This window comes from Mesoplodon bidens (assembly GCF_964165515.1).
Source record: "Mesoplodon bidens genome assembly, chromosome: 2".
In the NCBI taxonomy this organism is placed as follows: Eukaryota; Metazoa; Chordata; class Mammalia; order Artiodactyla; family Ziphiidae; genus Mesoplodon; species Mesoplodon bidens.
This window is the reverse complement of record NC_138177.1, coordinates 69,611,451-69,633,973: the sequence shown is the minus strand read 5'-3', so window position 1 is coordinate 69,633,973 and position 22,523 is coordinate 69,611,451. Positions and strand designations below refer to the sequence as shown.

At 57.5% G+C, this 22,523-nt stretch overlaps 1 protein-coding gene across 1 annotated transcript; it reads right to left on the bottom strand.

The window, feature by feature from the left end:
* Window positions 1-4,701: 4,701 nt before the first annotated feature.
* On the bottom strand, window positions 4,702-22,523 carry IGSF9 (immunoglobulin superfamily member 9). Its single transcript, XM_081225053.1, has 21 exons — window positions 22,393-22,523; window positions 20,175-20,425; window positions 19,748-19,936; window positions 14,721-14,873; window positions 13,592-13,746; window positions 13,240-13,357; window positions 11,720-11,861; window positions 11,483-11,628; window positions 11,248-11,390; window positions 9,888-10,028; window positions 9,254-9,370; window positions 8,892-9,042; window positions 8,571-8,694; window positions 8,175-8,350; window positions 7,687-7,937; window positions 7,393-7,477; window positions 7,120-7,296; window positions 6,880-6,922; window positions 5,705-6,556; window positions 5,337-5,464; window positions 4,702-5,106 (listed from the first exon to the last, which is right to left on the bottom strand). The coding sequence occupies exons 2-21, from the start codon at window positions 20,230-20,232 to the stop codon at window positions 4,925-4,927; spliced, it is 3,531 nt and encodes a 1,176-aa protein (XP_081081179.1). The 5' UTR covers window positions 20,233-20,425; window positions 22,393-22,523; the 3' UTR covers window positions 4,702-4,924.

Sequence of the window (22,523 nt, the reverse complement as noted above, 5' to 3'; positions counted from 1 at the left end):
CTTACCTCACCCCACCGCCGACGCCAAAGAAAAAGCGGACATGGGGTGGGAGTAGGATTCCAGGGCTCCTGGCTGGGGTGTTGAACTGGAAAGACAAAGGGACTCTCCATTCATTGTGCAGAGAAGACACAGGGGAACTTCCCAATCCAGAATTGGCATTAAGACTATTTTGAAAAGGCGAAACAGGGATACTTGCCCCCAAAGTGAAGTGCCACAGGGAGCGGGGGTAATGGGAGACCTATGATTGAGGGGCCACCTTGGGGCATCCCCCTTGGTGTCAAGAGTCAGCGAGCAGAAGAGAAAGCTGAAGCTATACAAACAGGAAGCCACAAGGCTTGCGCAGGAGGAGGGGTATGGTGGGGGCCGTTGCCATGGCTTCTGTGTACCAAACACAGGAATGGGGCAGGGTGGGGGCACCAGGCAGAAACATCCACTCGGCGCAGGAGTGGCGGGGAGGCTCCGAGTGGGGGCGGGGCGGGGGCGGGGCGAGGGCGGGGAGCAGAAGTGGGATCCTTGGGAAAGGGGCCGCTTCACAGGTACAGACAGGTGCAAGGGATTCCTCAAGGAAGCATCTGTGGAGGGTACGGAGGGCGTGCGGAGAAGGGAAATTACAAGTTTTGGGGTAGAGAAGTAGATTTAAGGAAATAGTTCAGGAGTAGAAGAAATGTCCTGGGAACAGAAGGTACATTCTGAGCTAGAGAGCCCCATAACAAAATCCTGGGCGGGAGAAGGGATGGGGGTGGGTGGGGGAGAAGGGATGGGGGTGGAGGAGAAGGGATGAGGGGTGGGGGAGAAGGGATGGGGGTGGGGAGAAGGGATTAGAGGCCAATCCCCAGAGAGCAAAAGAGGGACCCGGGGTGTGGAGTGGGGGTGGGGGTGGGGGGAGAACTGCACTTGGACAAAGACTTATTTGTTGATTCTGGAAGGGTAGGGCCCTGCCGGCCCCACCCTATCTTGGCCTCCTCGGCAGTCTTCCCTGTGGACTAGGAAGGAGAAACTGGAAGTGGGGTTAAAGACGGGGAGCTGTCCCTCTGTCTGGTGCTCTGGAGTCAGAAAACTAGGAGAGCCACAGGTCTCCTCCTACACCGGATCCCTACACCAGTCCATCCTCACTTCTACCCCATTTCTTTCTGCTCACAGACACCAAGGTGCCCCAGAACTTCACAGATACCGGCTCCAGGAGACTCCAGGAGGCCTGCAGAGGGAGGGGGGCGGTGGGGGGAGGTGGCAGTCCATTTCCGGTCCTGCCGCCCCTCCCTCGCCACACCCTGGGCCGTTACTGGGATGAATCACCCACCGCCCGCCGCTGGGGTGACGCAGTGGTCTGGGCAGCCCGCCCGCCCGCGGCCACCACCGACTTTCCCAGCAGCAGGGGGCAAGGGGTGGGGGCATCGGCTCCCGTAGGGGCTGGAGGCCTGGAAAGCATCCATCCTCCCTCAACACCGCCTCCTACAGGCAGGGCTGCAGCCTCCCAGCTGTTTCAGGTCGGGGGGACTCTCCTGGAGGCGATTGGAGCTTCAACTCCCCGCCCGAACCCGGGAAGGCGAGGCCACTGCGGGACCCGCGCACGGAGCCCCCTCGCCCCAACCCGCGACGCCAAATCCCCAGAAAAACGAGCTGCAGAAGAATGAACAGAAAGGTCGGCTTCGGGGACGCAGAGGGCAGGCTGCACCCACACGTGCTCCTGGAACTAGGAAGTGAAGTGTCGCTTCGGAAGCCCCGGCGGCGCCGAGCTGGCCAGGGTGGGCGCCGGGACCCTGTACGCTCCATCACTCAGGGCCAGCCAGCTAATCCCTGACGCCCCCCTTTCCCCACCCCAGCGAAGACCTGGCGGGCAGGAGCCGGCGGGCAGGACGCAGTCCCCGAGTCCCTGATCCGGACGGCCGGCCCCGTCTATGCACTCGCAACAGCGGCTGACCTCATTGCTCAACAATGCGGGGTCAGAGCCTGGGGACAGACCTGACAGCCCGGGGAAGGGCAGAGCAGTCAACGGACCCTTGCCTGCTAGCCCTTGATCACCAAGCTCACTGGAGCAAGTCGCAAGCTCTGGCTTCTAGCTTTCTAGAGACCCCTCCCTCCAGCTCACCGTTCACGCGGGCCGGAGAGTTGCGCACTCAAGGCGGGGTCTGCAGCGCGAGTGAAGCGCCGGGGCCGGGCCCGGCCGATGGTTCTCAGCCTGCTCCCGCCTCGGACGGGGCGGACCAGGGGCGGGGCAAGGGCCGAGAGGGCTTAAAGGCGCCGCAGTCCAGAAGCCGAGGGCAGTGCTTAAAAGAGAGGGGCGGTGGACAAGAACCTGAGTTAAAGGACTTGGAGGCAGTAGCCTCCACTCTTGAGAACCCCTACCCCTACCCCAGAGCCCTTAAACTTGTGCCCCAGTGGGAAACTTTCTGCCTAGGTTAGCTCAAGACTGTGGGCGTTTTTATGCGGGAAGAAACCTCTTGGTTTAAAAAGGGTGGTTAGGTAAATGGAGGCACAGGAAGACGCTCACCGCCCCCACCCCCACCCCCACACAACTGTCTAGGGTGTGGCAGGACTGGGGCTAGCAGGCCAGGACAGCTCCGGGTCTTGGTGGTCTTGCTCCCCACCTTCTTCAAGCCCCAGACTAGCAGTGAGGTCATTCTGTGCCCAGGGCCCAAGAGGCATGATCAGCGTTGGGACGCAGGGTTCAGACTTGACTTCTTTTTTTTAAACAATTTTATTTTTTTATTTTATAATTTATTTATTTATTTGGGGGCTGTGTTAAGTCTTTGTTGTGGTGTGCAGGCTTCTCATTGTAGTGGCTTCTCTTGTTGTGGAGCACAGGCTCTAGATGTGTGGGCTTCAGTAGTTGTGGCACATGAGCTCAGTAGTTGTCGTTTGCGGGCTCTAGAGCGCAGGCTCAGTAGTTGTGGTGCACGGGCTTAGTTGCTCCACGGCATGTGGGATCTTCCCGGACCAGGGCTCGAACCCGTGTCCCCTGCATTGGCAGGCGGATTCTCAACCACTGCGCCACCAAGGAAGTTCCCAGACTTGACTTATTTCCCCTTCATTTCCTCCTCTATGACCTGGCACCTCTTCTTAATCCTGGAGGGATCAAAAGAACCCTCAGTGGAGGAGGAGGCTGGCAGTTCTGTCTCTGAGGGTGGAGAGCCTCGTTTGGGGGTTGAAGGAGGGCTCCCTCCTCCCTGTTTTCAGGCTTCAGTTGAGCAGTCCCTCTGGGGTGGAGTCCATGCTTACATCCTTCAGTGGAGTTCTTCATAGATGATAGAAGACCCAGTTGAGCCTGGTTTTCAAGCGCATCACCAGCCAGTGCCGGACTTCCCTCGTAGTGCAGTGGTTAAGAATCCGCCTGCCATGCAGGGGACACAGGTTTGGTCATTGGTCCGGGAAGATCCCACATGCTGCAGAGCAACTAAGCCCGTGCACCACAACTACTGAGCCTGCACTCTAGAGCCCACGAGCCACAACTACTGAGCCTGCGTGCCACAACTACTGAAGCCCGTGCGCCTAGAGCCCGTGCTCCACAACAAGAGAAGCCACTGCAATGAGAAGCCCACGCACCACAACAAAGAGTAGCCCCCACTCCACGCAACTAGAGAAAGCCCGAGCACAGCAACGAAGACCCAATGCAGCCAAAAATAAAATAAATTTTAAAAATAATAATTTAAAAAAAAACAGTGCCTTCCCACTTTTCCATTCTCTCTTGCCCAATCCTCCCTACCCCTATATTCCAGTGATTCCCTGGTAGGCCAAGGAATCCTCCGTGCCTTTACACAGGCTGTTCCTCTGCCTGGGATGTGTTTCCTCCCTTGACTGACTTCTCACCTGCTCTATCCATCACCAACTTTGTGACTTTGGGGCAACTTACTAAAGCACTGTACACCTCAGTTCCCTAGTCTATAAAATAGAGCTAATAGTACTACCTACCTCAGAGTGGTAGAGAATTAAATGATACACGTAAAGAGCTTACAGCAGTGCCTGGCACATAGTGAGCGCTCAGCTGTGGCTATTATCATTGTTCTCACTTCCTGTGATGATGCCTGCAATCGTCCCAATTTATCCCAGCTCAAGCTGTAAGCATTCACTGTTTGCTGACTCCTTCCTTCGTGCTACCTTAATAACCAACACATACTTTATCACGGAACTTATCACATCATACTGTAACTATTTCTTTCTTTCTTTCTTTTTTTTTTTTTTTTTTTGCGGTACACAGGCCTCTCACTGTTGTGGCCTCTCCCGTTGTGGAGCACAGGCTCCGGACGCGCAGGCTCAGCGCCCATGGCTCACAGACCCAGCCGCTCTGCGGCATGTGGGATCTTCCTGGACCAGGGCACGAACCCGTGTCCCCTGCATCGGCAGGCGGACTCTCAACCACTGCGCCACCCGGGAAGCCCTGTAACTATTTCTTTACTTGCCTGCTTCACCGACCAGAAAGAACTCCCCAAGAGCAGACATGTCTTGTGAACTTTGTACTTCCTCTGCATCTAGCTCAATGGCTGGTCTCAGTAGGCATTCAATAGCTGACCTCAGTAGGCACTCAGTAAATGCTTTTTGAATGGATATTGAAGGTACGTCCATTCATTCAGGAAGAGTACCCTCCTTTTTTAGGGTTCAGGGATTTTCCAACCTCCCTCTCAAATTCAAAGCAGATGACACACAGAAAATTTTCAGACTTTATTCACCTGTAAAAAAACCTCACCCACACCACAAACACCACACGCGCGCATGCACACACACACACACACACACACACACGGGCAGACCTAAGATCCCTGTTCCAGTCCCCAGACTCTAGAGGCTCAGCACATCCCACACTAAGCCCACTGTCAGGGTCTGTGCCTGAGCACCAAAGGAGGAGTGGCAGTGTCCCAGGCTGGAGCTAGTTCTTGCTGGGGGCCTTCTTTGCAGAGTCCATGTGCCTTCCCCCTGCCTCACATTAGGGAATTCATAGCAGAGTGGCCTGTTCAGGGTGGGAGACTGGCTGTCGATAGGCCGGTAGCCGGAACCTAGCAGCATCTCGACGGCGGCGGAAGGCCAGGAATTCCTCCCGAAGGGCAGCACAGCGGGCCTCAGGGCCAGGAGTGTGGGCAGTATTCAGGAGGCAGCCCTCCTCTGGAGTCTTTGCACCTGCAAGAGGGCAGAATAACGAAAGGAAGAAGTTTTAAGGCTCCCTGGGTGAAGTCTTGTGGTTCACCGGCACCATGAAGCTCTCTAGGGCCTGCCAATGCAGAGAAGCCAAGACAGCAAGAGGAGAGGGCCTGGGGCACAGGGCCCGGCTGGGAACTGACTAGGTCCTAAGGGTGTGGGTGCAGGACAGCAAGGCCAGGGGTGCCTGCCTTTCTGGAGGGCTCCCACACCTAGCTCGGGCTCAGCTTCAAGTCGGGATCGAGGGCCAGTCAAGCCCAGGTGCAGAGTCTCCAGCAATTCCATGTCCCCTGGGAATTCTGAGTCCCATTCATAGTTCTCATCCACAGATGTGTTCCTCCTGTTAAAAGGGACAGATGTTTGGTATGGGTGGAGCAATGGAGGGTAGCCAGAAAAGCCTGAACCCGGGGACCCCAAGCTGAGGGTGAGACATGGGTTTCCTCCGAAGATCCCTGGACCTCAGCAAAAGGACCTCAGCTCTCCTGGTCCCAGGGTGGGAATGGAGCAGAGAAGGCAGACGGTATAGGAGAGGGGTGGGGAGAATCTGGATAGGGCAGGGCTGGGCAGGGACTGCCCTCACCTCGTGCTGACTGTCACCACATGCTCCCTTCGGGGCCACCTCTCAGGGCCACTGGCCCAGCTGCTGGTGTCTCCTGGAGCGGGGCTGAGGTAGCTGCCTCCTGCAGAGGGGGCCGTGGAGGGGGGCCGAAGGAAGGAGGCGCTGCCCCGCCCACTGCTCTGGCTTGTGAGGCTGCCCCGAGGCGCGGCAGGCAGAAGGCTTGGCAGCAGCCGCTCCCTCAGTGTCCAGTCAGTCAGTGCTGTGTACGGGGGCTCTGGGGAGGCCCCAACCCCAAGCATGGCCCCAGGAAGTGCTGCCCTGGGGAACTCAGAGCAGGAGTCCAGGGGGTGGAGGAGAGATGAGGTGGGGCGGGGCCGGGTATCCATGTAATCTGGGGAAGGAGCAGGCTCCTCCAAGGGGGGCCAGTCCCCATCTACATTCATCTCCCTGAAGAAGGGCAGGCTCAGGTACTGGAGCAGGGGTCCTGGACCTGGCAGGGAACTGGGTGGCGCTGCTGGAGGGGGCCTCACAGGGCTGATGTCTGCAATGCAGAGGGGCTGGGGCATCCCACTGGGGCTGCTGCTGCCATCATAGGACCTGGCCTGACGCTGAGCTGGGGTCCGAGGCTCAGCCTGCTCAGGGCCTGACTTTTCTTGGGAAGTCCCCACCTTGGGTCCCATCACAAATCTCCCATCTGGTCCCCGGCAAATGGGCTCCAGGGGTAAGGGCCCCCGGCTAGGTGGAGGATCCAGAGGGGGGCTGGGGTGTCCAGCGGGTTCCCCCCAGAGCAGACTCTGGCGCAGGCTGGGAACTGGGGAACACTGGAGCTTCAGCTTCGCCACGCTGTCAGGACTGCCCGAGCCCGAAGCAGAGCTGGGGAAGGACAGGAGATCAGGGTCTGTGGTAGGGGGCCAGTCCCCCTCCCAGGAACCAGGGTCAGGCCTTGAGAGGTTTGATGCAGAACAGAGCAGAACTAGGGAGAGCAAGGGAGAAAAGGACCCACATGGTGGAGGGGTGGAACGGTGGAGGGAAGGCACAGGCAACACTGGACCAGCCCCCAGGCTGGGGCCTCTGCACTTCCATCCTTACCTCCCTCTCACTTCTGTTCCTACCCCTCCCCAAGGTGCAGAAAAGGAAGCAGAGAGCCCTGGTGCTCACAGAAGGCAGAAGGAAGCCAAGGAAGTGGAGGGACTTACTGGGGAGCTGACTTCCTGGCCAGAGAGAAGATAAGAGGTGGATCTGTAAGGACAGGAGAACCAGAGGTGACACAGGCGCCCAATCCCACCTGCCTGGGAAAAGTGGAGGCCAGTGGGGAAGCAGGACCACGGGTTGTGGGAACACACCTGGCCCACGCAGGAGGGAGGGATTTCTCCTCCAGGTAGGAGGTGCTTATGGAGGGGCGGGGCCCTTCTTTGGCCGGGCCCCAGGTGGCCTACCTTGGCGGAGGCGTTTGCGGTGGCGACGCGCGGCTCTGCGCCGGTTCATAAGGCAAGCGGCCAGGATACTCACGAGGACAGCCACGCCCAGGAAGCAGACCCCGCCCACCACGCCGGCCAGCACTGGCTGGGGCAGGAGGCCCGGCAGCTGTGTGCGCGAGGGGTAGACCTCCAGGCCTGGGCAAAGGGCCACAGGGGAGGGTCGGTGTCCACGACTTAGTGGGCTTCGAGCCCCCCAATCCCCAGGGCTCTGCCCTCCTGCCAGATTCTCACCAGAAGTGGAGACGTTGGCCGTGTTGCTGGGATCACTGACATAGCTACCGGCGAAGGCCACAAGGCGGAACTCGTAGAGAACGTCCTGGGGGTTGGGGTCCAGGAAGGGGGTCAGGGCTCAGCACTGCCCACCCCCAACCCCGTTCGGAAAGACTTTGCAGTTGGAAGGTACGGGTGAAGTGGACAGCCAGAGGTGAGGATAGTCAAATCAGGGTGAGATCAGGTTTGGGGAGTGAAGCAGAGGGCTGGAGGGCTGCTGGGAGGACCCTCCCTGTGCCCACCTCCCACACCTACCTTGATAAGTCCTGGCACCAACAACTGCATTTCACTGCCTGCCACGGCCCGATCCAGCACCTCCCACCCCTGGGAGCCTTGCCGTGCCTCCAGGACGTAGCCATCCAGTCTCTTAGGGACCAGTTCTGGGGGATCCCAATGCAGGAGGACTCCCCGGGGTGTCCTCACTGCCACCAGACCTCTCGGAGGGGACAGGGGAGGCAGCATCTCTGTTGGGGGAGGACTGGGGGCAGCTGGTGTGGTAGGAAGCCCTGAATGGGACAGACAGACTTGTAAAGACCGGATTTCCAGTGCTCCTCCCCTGCTCCTCTGGCCTTCGACATCCCCTGGTGCCCAGCTGCTCTCCCAGAGCCCCTAAAGACAAGCCTGGATCATCTTCCACAAAGCCCTCTGGCCCCCAAGCGGCCCAGCACCTCTGCCCCCTCCCACCCAGGCCCCTACAGCCCTTACCTATCCTTGTCTGCTGCTCTGGATAAGAGGTCTCTCACCTTCAGGGGCAGACAAGACGATCTCGCTGAAGGGCCCGCTCCCCAGCTTGTTCTGAGCGAGGACGCTGAACTGGTATTGGGTGTGGGGCTGCAAGCCTGGCACTAGGAGGTAAGCAGCCCCCATGGGCACAGCCAAGGACACCCAGTCGTAGTGGGCTCGGTCAGGACGCTTTGCCCTGGAGGACAGGAGGAAATGGGGGGCACCTCACCTACTGACCTCTCCCCTCCCTTCCACCATCCGGGGTCTCAGGACCTGGGCCATGAATCCCTGAGATTCTCTGGAGCTCGGGCAGCAGAGTTAGGGCAGGGCTGGGATAGAGGGCTGGGAGAAAAGGCAGAGGGCCAGAGAGAATCAGGGTGTTGGAGGGAGAGGGATGGCAGGGGCAGGTCACTCACAATGGGGTGTACCAGACGCTGAATCTCTGCAGGTAGCCACCATCAAAGCCAGGCTCCCAGGAGACATTGGCACCCTTGGGCAAAGGCACGACAGACACATTGGTGACAACGTGGGGGCTGGTGCCTGGGTGGGGGGAACAGAGGGATGATGGTCAGGCTCCTGAGGGACAGCAAAGAGCTAGGGGGAGACTAGGGCTTCGGCCCTCCACCCATCATCCCAGGGGCACCCCACCCAAGATTCCCCCACCTGGGCCCCCCAAAATGATTTATTCCCGTCTCCTTCCCACATGGCTGCCTCCAGCTGGCTCTGCCCCCACTAACCCAGCACGTAGACATTCGTGGAGGTGGCCACTCGGGCCACAGCATTGCTGGCTGTGCACTCCCAGCGCCCGTGGGCCTCCTTGGTCAACGGTCGCAGGATGAGGCTACTGTTGCTATCCACCTGGGCCTGGCCCTGCAGCCCCCGGCCCACCTACAGAACCACTGGTCAGCCCTGAGGACACACGCAGCCACCCCTCACCAAGGGCGCCACTCATCTCTCTAGGCAGCTCCAGTTTCCTCCCCGCCCTGCCTCTGACAGCCCTCTCCTCCCCACCATCTCCCTCCCACAGAACGGCCAGGGGCACGGAGAGGCTGGGGCGTAGCAGGCATGAATACAGGAGGAGTGGGGTCAGGAGCCTTACCTTAGCCCAAGAGATAGTAGGAGAAGGGTCTCCTCGGGCAGAGCAGGGAATGAGTAGCTCCCGCCCTACTTCTTGGAAATATTCTTCCTTGGGCCGTTCTAGAAAAGCTGGGGGAGCCTGTAAGCCAGATCTGGCATTGGGAGGGGGCTCTCTCACACTGCTGTCTAAGGGTCGTTACTTCCCCTCTGCGGGGCCCCCGTCATGCTGCGTCTGTCTCCATCTCTCAGTGTCTCTCTAGCTTTCTCTCTGTTCCCCAGCAGGGGAGCTGGAGGGACATTGCTGGAGAGACGAGGGCCTCTCAGAACACCCTTCACCCTGCCCTCTGCTTCCCACTCTCTTCCCTCTAGAGCGGAAGGCAGCCTGGTCCAAGTTAAAGGGTCGGGGCAGGCAGGATATCTTACTGTGTGGAGGTGACCGATGCCCCACCTCCCCAGCACCATCTCTGCAAAAACCTCTGTGATGGCATCTGATAGCTGCTGCCGTGGCCACCATGGGAAACACAGACTGGGAAGCCCGCCCCACCTCCCCACATGTGCCTGTCCCACCCGCCTCTGTCAGCCCGGTGTCAGCACTAGGCTCACATCTTCGGCCACCTGACCCGCTGCCGCTGCCCCGCCCCCACCCCGAGCCTCACCTTGAGCAGTACGCGGGTCACCGGGGAAGGCCCTGCAGTGCCAAGACGGTTGTAGGGGGTGCAGGAGTATTCTCCCAGCACATCCTCATTCCCCAGGGCAATGATCAGGGAGCCTTCTGGGCCCTGGGACCAGCCAGGGAACTGGAGGCATGAGGAGATGACAACCAGAGAGAGGAACTCAGTGGAGGCCAGACCAGAGATGGAGAGAGGCAATGCGCAGGAGGGACCCACATCTATGCAGAGGATGCCACAACCCTACCCCTAGGCCAGACCTCTCTGTGAATTCCATCCTTCCTTCCTCTTTCCTACAGAGGGGCCACTACCCATGGGTGTGAAGACTGGGACTGCAGACTCCAGGAGAGCCACTCACAGGGAATCCAGTGTGCACGGCACACCCTGGGGTTGAGCTTGAGCAGTGTGGGTCTCCCGGCCTGCTGTCTTCCCAGCACTCCGAGATTACATCCTGCATCTTCCACCCCAAATCGGTTCTTCTTCCTGGCTTCCCTAGTTCAGCGTTAAAGGCTAACATCCGACTCCTCACTCTGTCTCACGTCCCACGTCTGTCCTCCTGGGGAAGGCCTTTTGTCCCATCTATCTTCATGTCCTCCTTTCTAACTCAGGCCTCGTAACCTCTCACCCACACTCTCATTTCAATAGCCTCTGTACCCCCTCTGTCTGTCCAGTCTCTTCCTCTCCATTCCTATCACACCGTTGCCCAAGCAACTTCACTGCCTCCGAATGGCTTTGGACTTCTTTTTTTAAACCTTAGACAAAAACTTATTGAGCACCACTACAGTTGCAGTAGCCCTGGGGAGACTAGGATTAAAAAGATGAAATACTAGCCCACAAGGAATTTGTGGTCTTTGCCGACAAACAAAAGATCTCAATCACCGTGGAATGAGGTAATATTAACTTGGCATCCATAGTTCCTCCTTTTGGTCCCAACCAGTCTTTCCAGATTTCTCTGCACCAGTCACATCCCCATAGGCACTGTAGCTCCCCCCCAGCTGGTAGACTCATTATACCATAAATGCACTATGCTGTTTCCTGCCTCTGGGCCCTGGTTTCTGCATGGAATGTCTCTCCACCCTTCAAGGCCCATCACCAGAGTCCCAGAAGCTGTTGCTGATCTATCCTCAACCAGTCCTAAGAGGAAGGTGCTCGCTGCCTCCTGGCCTTCTAGCAGAGTGTCTGCACAGCTGTGCTGCCCCCTGTAGGCATGGGTGTCTCTGCTCCTGCTCCCCATGTGACAACCTACACAGCGTGTTCCCCATTCACTGAATTGATCTAATGCCACCCCAGCTGTCCTGGCTAGAATACCACCAAGCTAAGCCCTCTATCCCCTGCCCCAAGCCTGTACCTTGTCCAGCTGCAGGGCCTGCCCATCCTTGGTCCAGCTGACAAAGAGCAGTGGGGGGTTGGCACGAACTGGGCACCGGATCACCCCCCGCATGCCCATGGGCAGGGGTGTCTCAGGAGGCATGGCAGTCACCTGGGCAGGGTCTGGGGGGAAGCAGTGGCAAGTTGTCGGGGAGGAGTTTGGCCTGGCCCAGGGGAGGAGAGCAGTCTGGGGAGGGAGCTGGGGTCAGGCTTACAGAGAACAGTGAGGTAGGCAGAGGCCGAGGGTGGGCGTGGAAGGCCATTGCTGGGTACACAGGTGTAGCGGCCCGCATCATCAGGCTGGGCGGCCTGCAGCCGCAAGCTGCCATCCACCAGGATCCGCACTCGGGGCTGCAGGCGGCTGCAGTATGGCACATGGGCAGGGGGGTCCAGGCCTTGCTGGACTCAGACTGCCCATCAGCTCCCCACACCCACCCCACCCCATGCCCCACCTAATGTGGAAGACATTGGTGCTGTCCTGGAACCAGCTGTAGGTGAGGTTAGCGGGGTACGCCTCAGCCTGGCAGGCCAGGGAAACATCCTGGGAGGCATTGACCGTGCTGTTCTTGGGGGGCACCACGATGACTGGGGGTCCTGTCGGGAGGAGCACACGGGGAAGGGGAGGCCTCAGCCCAGTCTTCCAGGAACCCTGAGGGTCACTTCTACAGTTCTTCCCAGGTCCGCTCTCTGGAATACAGGGCTGGTTGCTACAAAGCCTTGGGAATGGAAACAGGTCCTAACCCTTTTATTTAACACCCTATTTATTTAACCCTTCCTCTGCCCTGGCCAGCTCCCCTTCCCATCACCTCCATTCACCTAGTTTCTCGTGTGTGTGTGTGTGTGTGTGTGTGTGTGTGTGTACAGAACACGTCTACTCAAGAACCCACAACAGCTCCTGGCTCCTAGCACATTAAGCTCAAACTTCTTGACACAGCCCTGTGGGCCCTTGTAACCCCTGCCTGGCCAACTATCTTTTCATATGTCAAGTCTTTGTGAACTCTTTCAGGTCAGTATGGGCAGCTCACTGTGCCTATGCCAGTCTCACTCCCATCTCCATGCCTTTGCTCTCTGAACCCACAGTCTAGAATGCTCTTCCCTGAGAGCCTGGCCAGGCCACAGAGCCCCTGCCAAACCGTCTCTAGCATCTGCAGCTGCAATGCTGTTTCCCTTCTCTGGGCTCTTACTGTGTGAGTGGTCAGTAATAAGTGGTAATGATATGAGTTGGTGTATAGAGCGCTTACAGGCATGCCGGGCATAGCTGAGCACCTCACCTGCACTATTCTCATTTAATCTTCCCAAGAGCCCTTTGTGGTAGAAATTAGTCTCCACTTCATAGGTGAAGACATGAAGGCTCAGAGGCAGAGAGACTGTGCGGTGACTTGCCCGAGATGAGCGGGGAAGGCAAATTCATACTCAGGCCTTCTCAACACCAGACTTCACCCTACACCACTGCCTAGCACTGCCTCTCCCACAATACCCAGGAGAGCAGCACTTTGCCACTGCGTCTTATTTCCCCCTGTGGATAAGAGGCTCCATGAAGGCAGAGTCTACTTCTCAGCTTTCTTTCTAAGGGGAAGGGCTTGGCCAGGAATTACTATGATCGTTGTGCTCGTCTGAACCTAATTCTTGTAACAGTCCTGAGAGGAACATAGGAACCTCTTTGTATAGATGAGGAAACTGGAGGTCAAGGGGGTTCCATGGCTCATGGTCCAACACCAGCACTCATGCCCTTCTCACTATACCACATTGCTGGCACTAAATATCTATCTCCATTCACTGATCCTTTTACAGGCAAGACGCTGGTTTTAGAGGAAGAGCCTGCATTGGGAGCTCCCTCCCTCTCCGTGGGCCCCTGCCCTCAGGCACAAGCCTCCCCCCCGCCCCCCCCCCCGCTGCTGGCTGTGTGCACCTCCAGCCACAGGTCAGTCCTCTCACGTGTGTCCTGTTTCCCGGCCCTCCCCCGAGACAGCACCTAGCACCAGCAGCTGGGTGGCGTGGATGGCGCTGCCCTCAGTGCTGGAGGCTTGGCAGGTGTAGACCCCGGAGCTGCCTCGCTCCACCCTCCGGATCCGCAGCGTCCCGTTCTGCACCTAGAATCAGAGTGGGTGAGGAAGGACCCTTGTGTCTCCCCTGCCCAAGGCGGGCCTCAGACCCCGCACTTCCGAGGCTGGCCAGCAGAGGGAGGCAGCGTGCTGGGCTCAGGGAAGCCAATGCCAGACCCCTCCTCAGGCACGTCTCCCAACCTCCTGGCCTCCAGCCCCGCTCCCAGGCCACTAACTGCCTCACACTCTATCTGGCGCACCCTGTCCAGCCCTGGGACTCACTTGCACCTGACTCTGGCCCTGGCCGAGGTCCTGTCCTCGGAGCTTCCAAGTCACACGAGGTTGGGGGCTGCCGCGGGCCGCGCAACGCAGGGTCACAGGCTCCAGTTCCCGCACTTCCAGCACCTGGGGAGGCGTCTCCAGAAATTGAGGGGGCGCTGCAAGGAGAGAGGCGTCAGGGATTGCCAGAGGGGCCGTCAGCCCAAAGAGCAGCGTCCGAGGACCAGGGAGGCAGATCAGGGCCTCAGCCTTCAGCCCATCAGCCCACCAGCTTCATAGGAATCCCCAACCCAGGGCCACCCTGTCTGCTGCAACCAGGACCCAGTAAGGATGCACAAGCCCGTTTCCCCACTGGCCTGCAGAGTTGGTGAGGGAGCTGACCACCAGGCTGGGTGTTCAGAGCTGGGAGAGAGCTAGGTGCCCTCTAGAAAAGCACTGTCCTGGGAGTCAGGGGACCTGAGTTCTAGACTGCTCTGCCACTAATCAGTGGCATGACCCAGTCTCCCCATGCCCCATCTATGAAATGGGAATAATTATGACCTCCTTGCTTCTTAGGGTTGAGACAGAATTCATGAGGTACTGGGTTAAAAGGTGTTTTGAAAAAACAAAATGTTGTATATATGTGAGTGATGTTTCACTCAGGGCTCAATAACCCCTTATCCCCTCCTACCCATTACCCTCTCTTGGCCAGGGAGGCAGGTGCAGGGAAGAGAGAGGAAGAGGAAGTTCCTATTTAGGTGTGAGGAACTGAAAGGGCAGGAGTGGGGGTGGCAGGGGTAAGATGCAAACAGGGAGCCAGCAAACAAGGGGTGTCAGCAAGGGTGGGGCATCGGGACTGCCCTCCTCCCCTCCCCCTCCTTCCCCTCCCCACCCTCCTCCTTCCCCTCCCCCCTCCTTCCCCTCCCCCCTCCTTCCCCTCCCTTCCCTCCTCCTTCCCCTCCCCTTCCCCTCCTTCCTCCCCCTCCCTCCTCCTTCCCCTCCCCTCCCCTCCTTCCTCCTTCCCCTCCCCTCCCTTCCTTCCTCCTTCCCCTCCCCTCCCCCTCCTTCCCCTCCCCTTCCCCCTCCTTCCCTCCCCTCCCCCTCCTTCCTCTCCCCTCCCTCCTCCACCGCGTGCCTGCTCCCAGCTTCATACAATTGACTGTGAGGTGCACCCAGGAGCCGTTAGCAGAGTCGTCCTCGGGTCTGTGCTGGTCCAGGAAGAGCACGCGGCACTCGTACCAGCCCTGGTCCTCAGCCCGGAGCCCCTCGATCTGGAGAGATGCCCCCTTCTGAAGCCGGACACGCCCTGGGGGAGGAGCCCTGGATCAAGGGTGCTGAAGGGACCCCATGGGAGCCCCAGGCCCCTGGTCACACTGGTCATTCTCAGACGTCAAGAACAGGCTCAGTGTCTCCCAGTTACCCTGATAGAGTGGGGTCCAGAGAGGCACAGATGGGGTTGGGGTCACTGAAGGCAGATCTCTCCCTTCAGCCCCTCTGATGGCTCCTGCCTTTCAGCAGCTGGGACCCAGCTTAGACAAAGAGAAATCAGAGCAGCAGCAGGTGGACACTGAACTACGCCCAGCTTCCAGGACTGTAGGGGGAAGGGGCTTGAAGAGCCAACACTTAAGTCTCCTCTGGATTCATACAGAATCTGCCCATCCCTGAGCTCTTTTTGTAAGGGGGGTCCCGGGAGTACTCCTGCCAGAGGACTCAGTGCCCAGAAACCACAGCTGTGTTTGGGATCCACACCTCGCCTACCAAAGCCCCTAATCCGCCAGGGCTATTATCAGCGGCCTAAGCGCCTTAGGGTGGCCAGAGTCCAAACCAGCCAGGCAGCAAGGTCAGCAGCCTCCTCACCCCATCCCCTCACGCTCCAGGGCATCCAAGCCCCGGCTGACAGACTACATAGAGCTCCACAAAGCACCCAGCCCCAGTGCAAGCAGACAGCGCCCCCCCACCCTGACTGGAGCCCTGCACCCCAGACAGCTTCGTGGGTCCCTGGCAGTGCAGTCTAGTGAGCAAGGCACACACTTGGGAGCCACAGAGACCTAGCCTCCAGCTCTGCCATTTACTTCTTTGGCCAAATCACTTAACTTCTCTCTCAACATCAACTTCTTCATCTATAAAATCAGAGAGAAAAAATCCAGGTAGGGTGGATGGAAGGCAGGCAGCATGGTGCCTGGCATCAGCGGGTGCTTAAATAAAAATGGTTGAACAAATGAATGAGCTCATGATTTGAAATCAGCAGCCTGCATTCAACCTTGGCTCCATCCCTCACCTGACGACACACCCTCTCCTTCTTCTCCCCTGTATTAGTGAACAGTGCCATCATGCACGTCACCCTACCAGAAACCTGGTGTCACCTAGATTGCTCTCCCCATTAACCCCACATCTGCTTGTTCAGTAAGCCTTTCAATTCTACCTCCTAGATGCTGTTTCCCTCTCTACCACCTTCTCTTTAGTTTAGTCCCATAGCATCTCTCACCTGGGTTACGCCAACAGTCCACAAAGAGGTCCCGCTGCCTCCAGCCTCCCGCCCTCCACATTCATCAGCTACCCACCCCGCCTTGACCTTTGACAGGGACAACTGACATTTTCTAATTCTTGTGGGTTATGCCAAACAAAGGCAACCAGACTGTGCCCCTACTTAGCCCGTTCTCAGACTGGGCAATCTGAAGCTGCTCACACACTCGCCCCCTCCGACCTGCTTGCATTCTACCTCTAGGGTTCACCTTTCTGAAATAGAATCAAAACCTGTGGGGGCCCTGAAGCCATCAGGAAAAAAGAGGAGAAGATCAGGCTGAGGCCGGCGCTGTGCTCATAGGCAAGGGACTTTTTTTCTTCCAAGAATGAGGTCCAAGGGTGCAGATTCTCTAGAAAGGGTGGAGCTGCTTAAAGGGCTAGGTGTTTAAATCCCCACCTAGAAGATAAGCCTGGGTCGTGCAGGTAAATATTGAATATGATCACACCCTTCCTCCCACCAGTGGGATTCCTCAGTAACCCTAAACTGCCTGGCCATGGGACCCCCGCAGACCCCACTGCCACCTCTTCTTTTTTCTTTTTTCTTTTTTTTGGCTGCGCCATGTGGCTTGCTCCCCAACCAGGGATTGAACCCCGGCCATGGCAGTGAAAGCCCAGAATCCTAACCACTAGACCACCGGGGAACTCCCTGCAACCTCTACTACATCCCTCTACTACATGGCAACTTTTCATTATGGTGATCTTCAGTCGCTACAAAGAAGGAAGAAGAGGGAAGGGAAATAGAGTTTGGGATATGGGCCATGTAATAGTAGGCATTGTCACCATACTTAATCCTTCCAAGAATTCCATTATAGAGGAAGGAACTGATGTTAAGCTTCTTTCCAATAAGCTACTCAGTGATACAGCCAGGCCTTCTTTCTCATGATGAAGCACACTCTCCCTTGCACACCAGTGTGAGGATCAAGTGACGCTCAGGGCACTTATCACTGAGCATAATCAGTATATTCTCACTCGGGGGATGTTGGTAGCCAATGGGTAACAGCTCCAAATGTCTGTTGATCAGAACATCTAATAAAGCATAGAGTATGTCCTAACTTTTCTGTGAGGTATGAATGGCTAGACCTGTAGAGTCACAGAAGGACAGGAAGCTGGCCAGGGGCAGGCCGTCCTGTATCCTCCTGAGTCCTGGGCCCCCCTCCACCCGCAGAGCCAGAGCCTGAGTGTCTTTGGACCTCCCCACGTGCAGGGGAGTAGAGAGGAAGGAGACACAGTCCCCATTCTTGCAAGTTCTAGGAAGGCAGGGAATCCACACTCATGGACATGTGCAAGTTCATATACACATAGAAGCTTAAAAAATATTCCAAGAGGCTAAGGAGCAAGAGGAGTATGGAAGGCTTCCGGGAAGAGGTGACTCTGCAGAGAGTATGCAAGGCTAAAGGTAGTGAGGGGAGATGACTGGAGGGAGCTAGGTTGTTCTAAATGGAGGATAAGATAACTGATTTGTATCAAATGACTCTGGACAGAGAGAAAATTCATGTCCCTTCTGCCACGTGGGGTATCTTGAAACTCCCAAGAAATATAGCACAGAAGTCGAAGACCAAAAGCTGGTCCCATGAATTAGAAGAGCTGATCTAAGATCCACCCCAGGAAAGCTGGTGTAGAGGAAGTGGACCCTCTTTCCTCTGCACGCCTAGTCACGGTTTCACAGCACGCAGGCACTCTGTACAGGCTCTGTGCTGGGTTCTTTACGTACAGCAGCTAACTTCATCCTAGGATTTAGTCCTGGCTTGTTTTATACTGCTTTTTACTACTTTTGTACTAGTCTATAAATCCAGTCTCCTCTGCTAGATGGATTCTAGGGTCCTCAAAGATTGGAAGCCTTCTCTTCAGTGTAATCCCTGAAGCTCCCTGAAGTCTCTCTCATGGTCCCTCCCACATTCTACGCCACAGGCCTCACACACACAGTCCCAGGCCATCTCCCCTTCGCTTGCCCAGAGGGTTTATGACAGGACAGCATTGTCCTTAGCAACCTTCACCTCCCGTTGCCTAGCAACTGCAGTTCAGAGTCCCCTACACAAAGGCTGAGAGGCCCCTTCCACACTGGGAGGCAGTAAAAGGGTTAATGGGTGCAGGGGCCTCTCCCCAGGGCCCTGACTCCCCAGACTAGCCCTGCCCGACCAGGAGCTCCAGAGTTGGGGCAGGGGTGGGCATGAAGGGCAGGGGCAGGAAGAAAGACTTGCAGCTCAAAGGAACACCACAGAGACAGAAAGAAAGCCCACAGGTAGCAAAGTTGCTACCGTCCAGTGGTTTGTCTGCCTGAGGGACCTCAAGACAGGACGGAGGGCAGGGGGTGCGGGGGGAGGAGAGTTGCACATCTCCCTGGGGGAAGCCCTGGAAAGGCCCTTCTCTCCCCTGTCCTCCACCTCCCCCTGCCCTGCTGTCAGTCGGGCAATGTTCTGCCTCTGCGGAGCCTCAGCCTGGCAGCCCAGCCCCTCCCAGCCCGGCGGGCAGAGGCAGGGAGGGCTGATAGGCACAGCCGTTGTCTCTCCACTTGTCCTAACTGGGGCCCCGCTTTCATCAGTTCTCCGGGGGCTTGTGCAGACACATACGCTCCCACCAGGCTGTTTGCCAACAACTGCCCCCAGTTTGAAAATAAACTCTTCCCCTCTGCAGCACCTGCCTGAGCCTCCTCCCCTCTCTGTTCAGCCTGCCCCTCAGTGACAGCTCAGCCAATCCTGTGGCTTCTCCCAGGATTCAAACTAAAGAGGGAAAAGGGAGGGGGTCCCCCTGTCCCCATCACCGTCCTCCCAGGTGGCCTTTCCTGGGCTTCCCCTCTGAAGAGAAGGCAGCCAGACTCTCTCCCCAGCATCCCCAGCCCCAGCCCTAGGCTCTCCCACACACTGCCCTCAGAGACCTGCACTAAACCGCTCAGATTAAGGCTCCATCGGGGATTAGGAGGAAGCTGAGCCTTTCGAGGGAGCCAGCTGGGGCACAGGAGAAGGCCCCTAGGGAGGCCTATACACTATTTTAAGTCCATACAGAAGCCAACTGAAGCAGGAAACCAGCCCAGCTCCATCCATTTGCTGATCTTTAGGGGAGCCTGGTCCATCCCCAGCCCACCCTGTCCGTGCACAAACTCTGCTGTACCCAGAATCAGAAGCAGTGGAGAAGCAGACAGGTCGTAAACCCACCCAGGCTGCTGCCCCGTCAGCCCACTCCCTAGAAGCCTAGAACACCCAAACTAGCATTTAAGGAAGTCGGGGAGGAGGAGGGCAGGGCAGTGAGAAGACAGCGGAGCCAGGGACCAGGAGAGGGCCAAGTAGGGAGAATAGGGAGGATCAGGATGGTCTGGGAGGTTTCATGAGCTCTAGAAAGAGTGATTAGAGAATTAGGATGGACACTTGGAATAGGGCTGCAGGATCTCTTTTGGAACAGACCATGTGGAGTTTTAAAGAGACCACATGTGTGTCTGTGTGTGTGTGTGTGTGTGTGTGTGTGTAAATGAATGAATCCTTCAATGAATGAACACTGCTTGGGAGCAGGGCCACGCTTGTTAAGCAGAGTTCAGGCAGTGGAGCTGGAGATGAGGTTGGGACAGGGACAGGCACAGAGCTGTTAAGAAGAGGTCTTGTTCCCACTCTACCCAGTCCACCTTTGTTGGGGACACCTCCCGACCTCCCACATGAGGATAAGCCTTACCCACGTAAGCAGGGTCGATGCGGGGAGAGTAGAGGCCGAACTGAATGAAGATGGGAAGCGGGAATCCAAAGCGCAGCCACTCGATGACGTGAAGAGGGGGCCGGCCAGCCGGGGGCAGCAGGTCACAGCCCAGCACCGCACTCTCCCCGGCCCGGCCCACCACCGACACCACCTCAGGCTTCCCTCGACCTGCAGGGCAGGTGGCATGAGGACACAGCAGAGGGCCAGAATCAGGGCTGGGAGGGGAGATACCCTCTCTATCTTTGTGGGCTCCCCAGGCCTTTGTGAAGTGGTTGAGGAAATCCTCGACTTCTGCAGAACCAGTGCTGTTCCTCCCCTCCGCTGACCTGCACACAGAGAACCCCAGGGGACCACCACCCACCCCAAGGCCAACAGGGAGTTCCGGAGCCCAGGAAGTCCAGCTCACCGTCAGCCCCCTGGCTGATGATCAGGCTGAGGATGGCCAGACTGAGGCACCAAACCATAGCCCAGCTGCCTGCTTGCCCGGCCCCTCCTATCCACAGGGGCCCAGACGGAGGGGCCCAGGGACCTGCACAGCCCAGCAAGCCCTGTCAATCCTTCTGATTGGGTAACAGGGGTCAGCTCTCACTCTTCTGGACAGTTAGGGCTTGGCTCATGTAACACCTGATGAAGCCGTCCTCTGGAGCACCGCCAGATCTAGATGCAAAATGCAAGGCAACATGCAGAGTGGGCCAATGTTGGAAACCAGAAGAAACCCCGAGTTAGAGAAAAGCTGGAGGTGAGCAAAGGCAGAAAAAGGAGAGAGGAGAGCAGATGAGTGGGGGAGGGGGTGGGGTGAGGGAGTGCCGGGTGGGGAGACCAGACAGATGAGGACATGTGGGGAGCAAAGGAGTTGGAAAGATCTTAGAAAAAGCAGAGGAATTCTGGGGATACCCAGGTTACTAAGGCTCTTGGAAAGCTGAGCCAGGAGGGAAAATGGGTTCCTACACACTTGGAAAAGGACTTCTCAGGAAAGTATGGGAGATGAAGAGCCCCCACAGCCCAGCCTCTTCTCCCTCTTCTCTCCTTAGTCCTGACGCTGATAACAAGGTAGCAGATAGCAAGGTAGAACCAGTATTATCGCCTCCACCCCACGGTGACAAATAAGGACCTTGGGTATCTCAGAGCTTTGCTCAGGCGCACAGAGCCAGTTAAGGGCAAAGCCTGGATGAAAACCCAGAGAAAGTGGCCCCCAGAGCACAAATCCTTGCCTCATTTCTCCAGCCTCTGTGAACCCTGCAAGCTGGAGGCCCTGTACCTCTTTCTCCATCAGCCTCCCAATACTGCTTTAGCCGTGAATGAGTCAAAACACTTAGGAGAGGAAGATTGCCTCCCCATCTGCTGGTATGGGGGGCCCAGGCAGCATCCTCCAGGTCTGGGCAGGTCCTGGGGCTGGCGGCTGGCGCCACTTCCTCTTCTTGATGCTGACAGGCAGCCCTCCCTCTGCCAGACACCATGACCCAAGTGCCTTAACCCAATTCCTCCCGCTTACTCTCCCTCCAATATCTTCGGGGCCTAAGGTTTGCTAGGCTCCCCCTTCACTAACCCCAGGGGCATGGTCCACGAGAAGCTAAAAAGTCAACCAGTCCCTAGGGTGTACAAAGTGAGCCCTGGGCCATGGAGGGGAGGAACTCTTGACAGCCCCAGCCCCTGAGCATCTAAGGAAGTCACAGCTGGCTGGGGGTGGTGGTGGTGGGGGGGGGGGCGGTGCTGCCTTGGGCCTGGCAGATCCAAGTGGACTCTGCTCTGCGGGCCTCCACCCCACTCTTGGCCTCACAGTTCGAAATGGGCTATAAAACATCCTCCATGTCCCTCAGCCTGATCCCTGCCTGTACTGAATGGCCCTGCACGTCTTACTCCTGATAACTCACCAGCAAACATCCATCCCCCTTGCTTCCCACTGTCCCCAGCCACCTCATGGACATATCTTTTTCCAAATGCATAGGAACCCCCAGTTCCCTCCTGGCTCAGTTTTCTGAAAACCTCAGTATCCAGGTTTGCCCAGAACTCCTCCGTTTTTCCTAAGATCCTTCCAACTCTTCTGTCGCCACTACGTCCTCACCTAATAGTCTCCCCACCCAGTACTCTCTCATTCCCCCATCCCAGTTATCCCCACTTCTCACAACTCCCACACCCCAAATTCCTATTTTTCGCACCTGATCTCCAATTGCACCAGGTCCTCTCCGCTTCAAGGAACTCCCTGTCTCCTCCCGAATCGCCACTCACCCACTTCTCCTATCCTCTCTTCCCTGGAATTTCCCTCCCTCGAGTTCTCTTGCCTCAGCCCACAGTACACTTCTGGTACCCCGCCCCCAATTCCCTTCTCCCTCGCCTTCTCCGGACCCCTGGAACTTCTCCCTATTTTTGGAACCCACCAAACCCCCACCCCCACCCCAGGCACACTCATTACCTCCAGAACTCCTCCACTTCTCCAGGAGCACCCACCCATCCACCCACCCAGAATTCCACTTCACTCCCCAGAACTCCCCTAGTTCTGCTCCCCAAAGAATTCCACTTCTCTCCACAAGTCCCCCGCTTTTTCCTGTCCCCCATAACTCCCGCACTGTTCTCCATCCCCCCGCCGGCACCCCGTTCCATTGCCCCCAGGGCGCTCCCGCCCTCACCTGCTCCGCACCGCTCCGCTCCACTCTTCCAGCTACACAATAGGGGGCGGACCCGCCTCCCAGCCTCGGATGCCCGGAGCGCAGCCGGTCGCCCTGGAGACCGCCAATCCCCCTTCCGCGGCGGCCAATTG